The 13,853-nt window shown below is 43.7% G+C and overlaps 1 protein-coding gene across 1 annotated transcript in view; it reads right to left on the bottom strand.

The window, feature by feature from the left end:
• The window catches only part of PANK4 (pantothenate kinase 4 (inactive)), a 482,323-nt gene that overhangs the window by 202,310 nt on the left and 266,160 nt on the right, over positions 1 to 13,853 (bottom strand). Inside the window, exon 10 of the mRNA XM_086921549.1 lies at positions 12,201 to 12,356. Coding sequence (XP_086777675.1) covers positions 12,201 to 12,356 — 156 coding nt within the window. The remainder of the gene's footprint in view (positions 1 to 12,200; positions 12,357 to 13,853) is intronic.

Genomic DNA, 13,853 nt, shown 5'->3' on the forward strand with positions numbered 1-13,853 from the left:
CGGCAGCTTTCTCAATGCGGACTGGTAGTTTTTCATCGCGAGCGGTCGCGAGCATACGCGATCAGTCGCAATGAGAAACCTGCCCTACCCGCGTTGAGAATCTCACCGGGAGGTTTATTTTTCACACTCGCGATCGGCAACTTGATTTTGCTGATCGAGAACGAGGAAAAAGTCTGTTCGAGATGTCATTTTGCTCGCTAACTGTCGCCAACTTGATGTTGAGGACCGCGATCAAGCAAAAAATGACTGCTACGCTATGCGTGTTTGCACTGTGCTACGTGCAATTCACGCAGTGCGAAGTAGCGCAAACTTCACTAGCGTAGTACTTCGCCCAGTGTTAGTTATAAACACTCCCAACAACCTGAACTCACCCTGATAAGCATGTTGAGGCAGGAACTGTTGAACATATTTAATGCAGTAAGATATGAAGCAGTCTTTAATATTTTTTTAATATTTCAAGACTACATGTTCAGAAATACATTATAAACCTTGCTTTCTCACAAAACTCTTTACTAAAACGAGCTTTAAAATACAACATTTTCACCTCTTTAAAAAAAATAATTCCTGGGGAACCCCCCTCCTCCCGAACGTACTCGCTAAGTAAAACTCATCCCCAACTTTTATACAGCACCACTTTGAATATCACCAGCCGCCACTGCCCAAAAGGCTGGTTTGACATGTCAGTGTGTGGACCGTAATTTTTGTTTGCTGTTGTGGGCCTCTTTGATGGTTTGGTGGGCTGTATTTTTACTGTGGACTTATTTCCATGATATTACCACAAACATTGTCTGCAGCAAGTGCAAGCGCATGCAGCCTTCTATCCCTTGCAAATACATATATGGTGCACTATTACAAATTCAAACTGCCCCGATTTGAAGACATAGACAATGTTTTTAACTATCTAATTCACTAAATGGGGACACTTATTTTGGTGCCGAGCCTACTTTCTGTCCTATTCCGACCATGATGTCAGCAAAACTTAAAAAGGCATTCCATACAAATCCAATATCCTTAAGAAAGACCCAAATTTGAAGCAAGTGAGAGCAATGCTTATATGACCCAGACCACTGAGCCCCAAAGCCCAAAAAGTATCTGAATACTCTACAACACACACATCCATTCTTTTTTCAAGTTGAGCTTTTGAGACCTCTTGTATATACTTTATATGTGCTTCTTTGTGGGCTGACAACCTGCCCACTGCTTTTAATTTGTATATGCAGTTTCCTTTACAAATCCTGGCTAGCTAGTGGTCAATTCTCCCTCTTTGTCCCTCCTTTTTGTCTTTTGTTTCTTCCCACAGAGCTGGGACACACTACTGTATCTTTACACTCTAGTTGTTTATCTGTTGTTTGAGGGTCAATTTTTTATTTGTTTCCTGTGCATTACTGTTTGCCTGTGTTTAGCTTCAGCACCCATTGCTGCTTGCTCTTAATGCAGCATTCGGCCCTTCCACCTACTCACATCTGCACGCCTGACCCCACCTATCCCCATGTCACGGTTTGTTTTGAAAAATTTTCATTACAATGCTGTTCTGCCAGGTTTCAGTGGAGCGCATGAGGCATTCCATCCCCTCGTACTCCCCCATTGTGCCTGGTGCTCCCGCCCCTAATCTTCGCGCCACGTTCCTAATTGCAAATTTTCAGGCTGTGATATCACTTCCTATTTGGAGATAGTAGTTTCCGTTCATGATTGTTGTGTCCGATATCAACAACAGTGAACTGCGCACCATGGTGAGTGGGGCCACGGCTGGTGGCCAGGTCGGGAGATGGGCTGCAGAGTTTGGAGCAGTGCGCATGTAGTTCGCGGGACTACCATGCGGCATGAGATAGAGGCGTTTACTAGCACCTGAAATCTTCCAGTCTGGATTACTGCTTGGGGGTGCTTTCTTAATTTTTATCAATGGCAGAGAGTAATGTGCTCCTCCAGACGCCATCTTTTGACCGGAGGATGCATGTACCTCCCCAGACACTCCCAAGATGGCCAGTGCCTTCTACTAGCACATGAACATCTAACGTATTAGAAAAGTACAAATCACATGGAGTTAAATTTTAACTTTGGCACTGTTGGGGGAGGGCATGGACAGTCTTCTGGGGAGGGGCATTCGTTTAATGTTTGAATGTCTAGTATGCTATTTTCACTTTTATGTTTTAACCTGCATGCGAATACACATTTTCAATCTAAAATAAACTGCATAGTATTTATACATCTCTTAATCCTAGCTTTATGCTGGTCTTTAAGTGCTTATAATTTGGCCACCTTGGAAGTTAGCCTTGTTTGCACATGATCACACATCATTCAAATGAGGAACATGAAAGCAGAACTGGGTTTCTTTGTCCCAGTCAGCAGCTTGTCCTCTACGACACACTTGCTGCGGCTTTCTCTTGTGTCGCTGATGCCACTTTGCCTGCAGGGGTTATTCTCCTGAGGGTGGTATCTCCACTTCTGTTACAGGGGTTTCTCCTTCCATGGGCCATGCAATGATTTTACAAACTCCCAGACTGCTTGTTTATGACTGTGCGTTGACTCCCATGTCACCCCGGACCTGTATGCAGACGGCCTGCTTGCTAAGTGTTGATCTGGGTGAGTGATGCCCGCAGTTTTGGTGGCCCCGGAGGTGGGTTGATTTATGACTTGGGTGGGTGAAAACCTCTTACTGTTTGTCCAGGTTACCAAAAAACACACGTTTTCTTTAGAACAAGGTAATAAAGTTGCAATGACAAATTTCAGCTTCGATTCTGTCCGTTAAGTCTGGTTTACAACCTCTGGAACACAGGTGTCCTGTGGAACGTTCCCCTGGTGCACCTGGGTTGGAAATTGGGAAGGGGGGCTGTGGGGCACTCGTGTCTTGCTTCCTCCATTTGTGAAATGCATCTCAGTCACTTTTTTAGTTTTAAAATGATGACAAGACCTTAAATATGAACTTTAGCTCAAAGTATGTTTTTCCTATTAGTTATCCGTTGACATCTTGGGCCATACGGTAGCACCAAGAAGGCGAAAATGCTTGTTACTTTTGGAGCACCACCATTTTGAAAATCATATTTGTGAGGTTTTTTTGGGGGCAGTTTAGGTTTGTACAGTTAGCTCTTCGGCACCCATAAAAAACATTACTTTCAACCTCACAAACTGCTTCTCAGCGCATCATCATCCAGAATTTTGTTCACTTTAAATCACATTTTGTGTATCTGGAACAGAATACGTGACACCTGATACCACCAACACAATAGATTAAATTAAAATGTTACTCCACTTTTAGAGTTCTTACTCTAATACGGCAGCTTTTGGCATGAAGTCATTTTGCTCAGTAGCTTTGTGGGTTTTGGACTCCCTTTTGGGGTGGGATGGAGGAAAGAGTGAAGCCATTTGTAAAGTCATTAGTTATGTTAATGGTCATGTAATTTGGTCACAAAGTATAAAGAGGGAGTCTGGTTTGAGCGGCTTATTAGTTTCCAAAGTTTTCAGTTCTGTGTTGTCACTTTGGGTGTTTTAATTGTGTGGCAAGTGTGTGCACATGTTGTGCACATATAAAATGAGAGATGATTCATACACCTGCCAGCAACTCCATGTATCCCACGGAGGCCAAAATTTCATTTGGAGGGCAATGGAATGACTATCCTTGGTTTTTGGGGCTTGCTTCTAGCAGCTAAAGTCCCAGAGGCCATACTGATATTAGTGTGCTTGTCAAAAAGCAGTTAGGGTTTATCCTTCATTCAGTGTGTGAGCTACAGAATTGGGACCCACTGGGAATGTTATTGCTTTAAAAAAAAATGTATTACGATGTCCGAAACTGAGGACCTATGTACAGCATGGTGATGTGTAGTTGTTCCCAATCAAGTTAGTCACTCGTCAACAGCTAGATTTCAGTGCTCTTGTAGAACTTCACAGCTGCTTATTTCCCACCCAAATCTGCAAAATAAACACTGACTTCAAGAATGTAATTTAGCAATACAGTATAGCTCTTCAATCCCTGGCAGCCCAGCACTCAGGATAATGTGCTGCCTGGCTACACACTTATAAGACCTACTGGGTATAGCAAAGCTTGTCATCATATGTGACTCTTGCTTAGAAACACAATGGCAATTTTTTTTAAAGCTGGTTCCAAGATGAGCCGCCCTGTGAATTTTTGGTAGCCATCCTATTGAGTCACTGTAGAAATATCTTGTGTCCAAACCCATTTTAAAAGTTGTTATAAAAGTTTTCAAAGCCCAACCACTGGATGTATAGTATTTTCTATAAGCAAAACACACCATAAACAAAGCTAAGACGTGCAGTTGGAGAACTATAGTCATTTGTATAAAAAAGCACTCTCACACTTCGGCAATGTCAGCGGCATTCTCGACAAAGGATACAATTTAGAGCATGGAGCTATAGATATTCGGTGGTATGCTGAAACCAAATCCTGGTCTTACTAAACTGCACACTCGCGAAGCGATCTATACAATTTTTGAAGTACAGGAATTCGGACTTTCCCCATTGATCCACACTCAATGGATAATTAAGTCAACAGAACATCTAGAATCAATAATGTAAGCGCGCTCCTCAGTGGCGGCTGGTGACATTTGAAAGTGGTGAGGCGGAAACTGATAATCAAAGTGCACCGTAGCGAGCGAGCGAGCCTGAACCCTCTAAGGAGGGTTCGGGGGGAATTCCCCCCGAGAAAATTTTGAAAAAATAGTGGAAAAATGGTGCATTTCCAAGCAAATTTGAGAAAGCAGGAAGGTTAATAAAGCAATTGTCAAAGTGCAGGTATTACATTATTAAAGAGCTGTCATATAACATACTAGGTAGCTGCTTATTCAGTATAACAACAGAGCTTCATAACAGACTTCAAGATACAATGATGAGAACCTCACATATTGTTTTTATTTAAACTGCAAACAACAAAACAAACCACTTTTTTGATTTAAACTGCAAACAACACAAGAACCAACTAAACAGGTCACAAACTATCGCCATTCAACATATTTACTTTTTGTATCTAAATTCAGCACGTCTGTCTTTAAGCGCAGCAAATTTTTCAATTACTTGAACGTTAAAGTCAGCAATATTTTGAACAAGCTTGCTCTCTATAGAGAGCATTGCCAACGCATTGAGTCTTTCCTGAAGCATGGTGTTCCTCAGGAATGTCTTAATCCTCTTTAAGGCGGAAAAAGATCGTTCTGCCTCTGAGGTTGTCATAGGAGTTGTAATGACGATTTTTAGTAAAGCTACAGTCTCTGTAAATGTCTTTTCCATATTAAGTTCATGAATTAAAGACAGCAAAGACCTGCCATCTTTGGCCTTCTGGTACACAGGCATTGAGTACATTACTGTCAACTCACTTTTCAGGTCCTCTTGGTTGAGCATCGGATAAGCTTCCACAGCCTCATGCAGAGCATGCTCAGGGAATGATTCATTATATTTTTCAAAGTATTTACTTTCCAATAATGCGGCACTCCCCAAATGTTTTGTGAAAGCAAAACGCTCTTGTGCCTGCACAATTACAATGTCACAGATCTCTTTTGCACTTTGTACCAGAGTGGTGATGTTTTTCCTGTGGTTTGAAAAAGTTGAACCCTCTGGCAATTGGCTGTCTAAATTGTCAACCTCATCTCTCACTATGTTTATGCTTGCGACAAACTCTGTGGTATATCTTTTCACAGACACAGTATCTACGTCTCGTCCTTGAAACTGATTGTATAAATTCTCGACCTTTGTCATTATCTTTTCAAATAAAAACAGAAAGAACTGAAACTATCTTTTAGTGTTCTAGCAAAGCCACGGGCTTCACTGTGACTTTTGAAATCAAAGGTTTCATTGGCTTCTATGGCTTCAAAACATTGCATAAGGTCCTCCCTATATTGAATTTGAGTTTAGTTTGACTTTAAAAATATTTCTAGAGCGCGCGTACACCGAGCGGTTTCATGGCGCTATGTAGTACTACCAAACCCAAGGAACGAGAAAGACTAGGAGCCAAGGGACGATTTAAGAGGGGAAAGCCTGGGTAAAACGAAAAGTTTTGAGGGCTTTGCGAAAAAGGGGGTACTGGGAACAGGATCTCAAGTGAAATGGGAGAGAGTTCCAGAAGGCAGGAGCCAAAGTAGAGAACTTGGATCCTCCCCATTTTTTTCGTTTGAAGAGAGGGACAAGTGATAAAATGATTTCTCTGACAAATGCAGTGACCCACTGACCTATTTACAGAATTTTGTGATCTGCATTAGGTACATGTTCTTTGCAGCAGGCCCATTAACCTTCTGCGCTACCTTTCCATGAGTCAAAACTTCCATTAGACAAAACTCTGATCTCTCTCTCGGAAAAACATTAACAATATCCTTGGTGCAACTGCAAGTGTTGCATGGCTAAACATTTATAAGGCTCCAAAGGCGCGTCATGTAGGCTGGCTATGCCAATGATTGTTCTGTTCATTAGACTTGCATTTCAGTGCAAAAGGAAGACTCACGACATTGGAACTTATTCCTATAGTAATCTGTTCTCAATCTCACAATGCCACGATTAAGGCGTTAAAGCTGGATAATTTTTAATGGCGCTGCCCTTTCTTTAATGGGGCTGTGAGCGTCCCACTGGGGTCCCACTGTAACTGTCTGCCTGTGTGTTTATTTGGTGATTGTGTGAGTGTTGTATGAGTACGCTCAACGTCAAGTGCAAGGAATAGTCCGTAATTAGCAATTGCAGCAAGATACCCGGTAATTATGTACTCCCTCCACACTGGCGGCACACTCAAACGTGCCTGTTGAGGTAGCACGCACCACGCAGAGATGGACAGGCACTTGTACCAAAACATCTTACTCATTGTTCCTGAGGTTTATTAATAAAAGCAATTGGAAACTACATCATTGGCTGGACATCGTAACTTCCCAGGACCTAAGTGGCCAAAGAGAATGCCTGTATCTTATATCAATGCTAACACCATCCCTGTCAATAAAGTGAGAATGGGAGTGGGCTTTAATTTCGTATGTCCTAAAGGGTTTTGGGACCTTGGTTGGTGTGAGCTGACATTGCTGTTCAATAATACTACCGTAACCTAGAGATGCAGATGGCACTGTCGAGAGGCACTGGTATAATTACGTTGACAGAGGTTGCTTTAAGAAACATTAGATTATGTGTTACATTAATTAATAATTCAGAGAAGGACCTGAGTGTAACGACACAGCTGTCCAGCTGTATGATCCCCTTCACATGAGGTAGGCCAGGGATGGAATCAATCTACTCAAAATGTGCAAAGTTTTTTCAGATGCGTAGTGACTTGATGTGCCTAGAAATGAAGGTACTGAATTGCAATAGAACTAAGGGGCATATTTAGCAAAAAGTAATGCAACGTAGCGCAGAGCAGCAAGTCACCAGAGGAAGAGCCACTCAACACCCCTGGGACGCCTTCCCAGGGCACAGTAACGCAATGCAGCAATTTGAGATGCATAGCTTGGCAGGCCCCCTAAGATGGCGACACTCAACCATGCGAAATACTGATCTGAAGTACCTTTAAGTTTTCTCATTCATTCAATGCACTCCAATAATATCACGGCAAAAGCGCAGTCTTCAGCTTCAGCCCTGGGCAGCAGCCTCCCTGGCGGTTCAGCCAGCTCATAAACTGTGCTGTGCCTATTCAAGACAGGAGGATAACACTTGCACTTTTAAATTTCAATTCGTATTTTATGGCCCTCCAGTAAACTCTTACGGCTGCCACTTGTATGTTGTTGTGTCCTCTGTGTCTGATCTCACTGGTGCAGCCGTACTCATGGCAGGAGGAGCTAGGGTCCGGGACAGTGAAATCCCTTGTATTTCTGTAGCCTAATAATACAGTTGCTGAGTACCTGTGTTTTAAAAAAAAAAAAATGTACCTTCACTTTCACTTCTTGCACGGTTTACAAAATGGTAAATAAAAGTGACGAGTTAGACTTCCTGCGCCTATCACGGGACATTTCGACTAACTTTCTTCTTTGGGCCTCGTTAGAAGATGGGAAGTAATCCGACCTGTAATCCGCTTCAGCTGGTAACCGCAGGTGATGGACAAGTTCAGTTTACAAATTCTATGGGAACAATGTGCCACGCGCACGTTTAGCCAGGAAGTAATCTACACTGCGCAATGTTTTTCAGAAACAGGGACCAGGAATAGGTGGAAATGTATACCAATGGGTGTGCTAATGCCCATGGGCGTGCCAATGCTCCTCAACCGGTGACGGTGCCACTACCCCTAGGCCATAGCTGCCAAGGTTTCAGATTGCTATGTGTGACATTTTAAAAATTTGAGTGAAATTATGATTGACATTTCAACGACTATGAGTGACACTTTCTCACAAGCAAAAATCATGCAATTAAGACAATGGAAACTTCTAAATATCAGAAATTACAGCCAATTGAGCAACAGCACCAGAAATAGGAGACTAACCCTATTGCTCCCCTGTAACCGGACTGTACTGTAAACAAATGCATTACCATGAAATTACACAAGTCACGTTAATAAACCGAAAGCAACCCGGCTGGCCACCTTTTGTTGTGCTGGTGGTGGGGGCTGCAGGTGACATCACCGGGGCTGAGCTCTGCCTCTTCTCCCCTTGCCTTTTAATGATCACGAGGCAGCCGGGCTAATGCTTAGCATCAAGATACCATGGGGACCCCTGGCCTGGGACTCTAGTATGACTCATGATATGCAGGTCTCTCAGAGAGAGCGTCCAGGTCCCCACGGAATGTGTGAGCTGGAGCCACTGTCTGAAGTCAACAACATTTTGGGCAGGCCGGGCACAAATCAGAAAAAAGACACTGACACGGATCATACGAAGAACACTGCAGAAAGTGTAAATTATGTCCACGGTAACCTACCTGATTATAGGGGTTTCGTTTCCATTTAGTTGCCACTAGTTACTCTACCTAAGTTGTTGAACAATATTGCAAGCATAATGACATTGATGCAGTGCACCAGAGCACGACGTGCACTGCTGTGCTGAACATTATAAAAAATAAACTGTGACACAGGCCGTGTGCGTGTCGCGTGCGCAGCACGCTGCGTGAGGGCTGACTTAACTGGCTGTTGTGTTGTACAATATTGCATGCTGGCATAATGCATTGATGCACCAGAGCACGACTTGCGCACTGCTGAACATTAATAACAAAAAACTGTGGACATCAACACTGGCGTCGCGTGCGCAGCCAGCGCTGCGTGGGGGCTGACACTTACTTGTTGACCAGACCACCTAACTTGCAATTAGCTGACATTTGACCGCAGCATAAAAATTACTTTAAAAGCTGTTTAGTCAAATCTTTAGCTTTCGTTTGATAAACAAATGCTGTGAATTGTCATATATAGATCGTCAGTGAGTTAGTGTCACTATTCTGATTCTCTGAATTGATCTGTTCATGCGTTTGGCTTGAATGGGATTAAACACCCAGCTGCAAGTTTGTCTTTGAACGGTGTTCTCTGCTAAGACCTTAGTGCATAACAACTACTGGGTATTCAAACAGGACCAGAGGGTACAAACAAACCTCTAGAGTTGTTTTTTTTCATCTTTGTAAGATTGTGACGATTTTCTGTTTGACTAACCTTGCGTTCCTTTCCTCATAGAATAGGCAAAGTTAGTGGAATTGTATCTTCCAGGGTGGACCACGAAAATCGATTGCATCCTTTGGAGACTTTTCAGTTGTGTTCCCAAGCGACCCAGGGGCAGAAGCTAGCCTGCTGGAGGCAATGGTCTCTCAGTTGTGTACACTGGCTCCCAGTCGACAAATGAGTCACAATTAAGACCCTCTGCATTGAAGCACATTTGCCCTGTCTGCAGTCACATGTGTAACAGCAGACCGCCGAGCCTCGTGCAAAAAACGTATTTGTTGCCCCTTCAAAACCCACACACTGCCACAGTAGTCGCTATCACTAAAAGGAACTACTTTGTCCGTGGACGATCCTCATAGTGAAAGGGCAGAATGTCGTCCGGCACAGTAAGTATATTATACATATAATACGCTTAGTAAAATCAAAAGGTGTTGTCTGTCACCAGACCAATAAAAACTGAAAAACAATAAACGGTGCCGTCCTCGGAAGCTATCACTCTGAGGTAACTTCTATGAAATGTAGCAGACGCAAAGTATGTGTTTGTGATGGTGTCTTATTGTTACACTTGTTTTTGTTCGTTTGCTTTACGGGAAAGCCAAAGCTGGTATGCGGGTTTCTTTTCCTAAGAGCTGGTGGTGTAATTGAACAGGTTATGGCAGTTTGTAACTTTGTAAGTGCTCTGTCACTGAAGGTAAATATTTGAGAGCGTGGACTTAGTGCATGTGAGCTGACAGGGCCGCGATGGAATGCGTTCACATTCCTCCCGGATCAATCTGTCCCTGTCACCAGAGCTGGCACGGAGTGTCGGACTTGTGATGGTGAAAGCGAGAGACGAGCAAAGCTGTCGTTTTAGGCAAGTTTTATTTATCTTGCGGGACAAAGTGCTCACTGAGGGAGACCGTCTGCCTTCAGAAAACAGGTAGGCCTTATTACCGATACCGACCCCCGGGTCGGCGTCGGTAATACAGCGCCCAGCATCACACCCTGTGTCCGGATTCGCAGGCGCTGCAAGTCGGCAGCACTGGGTGCTAATAGTCTTTTTTTGAAATACGTAGGCATGAAAACATTACGACGTAGCCAGTTCTAATCACGGGCCTCACTACTTATTCGTCCCAGTCCCGTCATGCAATTTATAAATTAAATTAACAGTATAGACACACACATCACTCATCATGACTCATCATAAACCCAAGGTAGTAGTAAATTATTGTGGTGGCGTGGTGGCATAACTTACGTGGGTGGGGGGGGGATACGGTCGGTTTCGATGTCAGACAGTCACAGTAGGCAGGTGAGGTCCCTCCAGGCAGGCGGGACCGGCAGACACCAGTCAGTCAGTGACATACACAACACACACGTCTGGTGGTCACGAGTCGACGAGTCCGACAACAACAACAGTCACGCGCCCACGGCCCACTGACTAGTATGACTCATCTCATGAACATCATAAGTTCCACTTTCACTTTGACTTACTTGTTGTTGTCGGACTCGTGGGCCTCGTGGCATGATTCCAGCACGCACAGTGTGGCCAATCACCAACGACAATGCCTTAGAGCACCATCCTGCTGGAGTAGCCAATCCTGGCGCGGCGTTAGCAGCGCCACTGCGCCAGGATTGGCTTAAGTGCAGACTGATATCTGCCCATTTTGAGAACCGGCCCCCGGGTCCATGCCTATGTCGGACACTACTGGTAGAGGGGGGGGGGGTTGGAGGTCTCAATTGTGCGCATGCGCAGGCCAGTCGAAATCTCGACTACTCCGGCCTTTTACATGCGCACCCCTCTGCCTGTGCGCTGCCTGCCCGCCTGGCTGTCACTCTGACGCAGCCCCGCCCCCCACGCCACCGGCCCACTTCCGTATGCAGTCCCGACCCTGTCGGGCTTTTCCCGGGCCTTAGTGCGCTCAGTTTTAAATAACAGTGACAGTGATCACGCAAATACATTTTATTCAGTGCAGTGGCGGTCGTCTCGTCCAGGCTAGTGGGGCAACGCCCGAACGCCCCCAATGGACGCACCGCTACGCCGCTCCTACGGAAGCCTAAATATGCTTAAACGTATTGCCACCAAATCAGTATGTGGCACAGAACCGAGAGGGAAGAACTGGCGACAATAATTGGGAATAGAATTTCAATTTGTTTTCCTATGATATCAATTTCGAATAGCCCTGCAAAAGTCAGTGTCTTAGTAGGCCAGATGAAACACTTGTTGATAGAGAACCAACGGAATGGGTAGAACTAGTTGTGTAAAGAACTTGGATGATTGTTCTACAAAGAAGATTGACACAAACAAAACTCTGGAGGGCAATTTTTGGACACAAGTGCCTGCACCAACTAAAAAATCTATTATTGACAAAACATAGAAGTTGAACAACTCCTGTGTCTTGTAAATCGGGCATGATCCACACTTAACTGAAGTGGATGACTAAGGGAAATTAATAACATCAGTGCAAAGGGTCTACATCCTAGCTTCTTTCATGCACCACTATGCAGTGTGCACCACTCAAACTGAATTTGTTTATAGGAATCACTGGTCAAAACAATAGTAGAGGAGCCTTAATCCGGATAACACAAAATGACTGTCATGAAAGCTTCTTCTAGTTCATGACAGAAAGGAATAAACAGTTCAGATATTCTTGGGATATACAATTACAGACACTTGCATTACTCTCACCCCATTGAGCGACTCCTCGAAGCAACTGAGCCAGTACTCTCGAGCAAGGCTGTCCTCTGTGAGGTCCACGGTGTCCGGTATGTAGGAAGAGGGGTCATAGAGAAGAGGAAGCTTCACCAGCTGTCGGTCCAGGCGGTCCATTTCCAGCATGTCAAACTAGGGAGGAGACAGTTAATGGAGGAAATGAAAACATAAGTAGAGCATTCAAGACATCAAGAGTTACATCGTTTCTTGCGATCTCATGCTGGTACCGCAGAATTTTAAAAGTTCCATACAATGAATGTATTTTAATGTAACTGCTCTAGGAAATTTACAGTGCTGGGGAGGAGTGATGAAAATGCTGAATATTTTTGCAGGAATGCCCCTTAATTCTCTTCCCTAGTCAGCAAAATCCCCAACCAAACTATTCGACAGCCTGCGTCTCCAAAGGATCAGAAATACCAAGCCAGGGTCATCAATGGGAAACCATGGCACAATCTATTGCAACACTACCACACAACAGAAACTCTAAATTATGAAAACTGAGAAACAAATGCCTGTACTCACAACAGAAAGCATAGGGCTATCCACCAAGCTTCACGCAACACCCAGGCAGTTTCATTTGTAGATGGTAAGTAACAGCTTGACACAACTTCATTCACAACCTAATGTTAAGACATATGGCAGGAGTAGATGGTAGCATGAAGGCAGGTGGTAGCTACTGTCGATTTAAATTCCAAAATGCATTTAATTTCCAAATTTCATTTTGTGGATATGGTTTTTGCAGTAGTAGTACTGATTGAATGATTAATTCACTTAAGTGACCATTTGGGTAGTCCTTGTAATTCAGGCCTTTTCAATCGAAATTAACAGACTAACATGTTCACTTCCCAAATTCCATTTTAAACTATACTAATATGCTACCCAAATAACTGAATAACATATCCACTACTCAAATTACTTCATATTTTTTTACTATACTAATTTTCAACAGTAATCCTTTATGGGTTCCGGAGTGGCGTGCTACTCGCCAGAAAAGCGCTTCAACACCCATCAGGGGTAACAAGTGCTATATGAATGCAAATCTTTCTTCCCCTTTTATCCCTCCGCTATCCTTCTCACTTCAAGTAACTGACTAATATCCACCACTGAAATTACTTCACATTTCACCATATTAATTCACCACTAATCCTTTGTAGGCTTCCTGAATAGCGTGCGTCAACAAGCCCTATATAAATACAAACCTTTGTCCTCCTCTATCCTTCTGCTATCATTCCAATTCCAAATAACTGACTAACCTATCCACCACTTAAAATGTACTTGCATGTTTCACTATACTAATTGGACACTAATCCTCTATGGGTCCCGGAGTAGCGTGCTACTCGCCGAAAAAGCGCTTCGACGCCTCGTCAGGGGTAGTAAGCACTATATAAATGCAATTACAAAACAATACAATATGCACAACAACCTTTATGCAGAAATGTATAAAACAAGCTTTCAAAAAAGGACAAGAGAAAATCAGGGGCACAGCCCGCACAGGGGCAATTGGACAGGAAGGCCATAGCCGCTCTTCCTCAAGAATCATAATGTCATAGTCAAGTCAAGTCAGAGAATTTATATAGCGCGCTACATACCCATAGGGTCTCAAGGCGCTTGAGGAGGGGTGGGGAATTA

Source organism: Lissotriton vulgaris, chromosome 5, assembly GCF_964263255.1.
Source record: "Lissotriton vulgaris chromosome 5, aLisVul1.2, whole genome shotgun sequence".
Lineage (NCBI taxonomy): Eukaryota > Metazoa > Chordata > Amphibia > Caudata > Salamandridae > Lissotriton > Lissotriton vulgaris.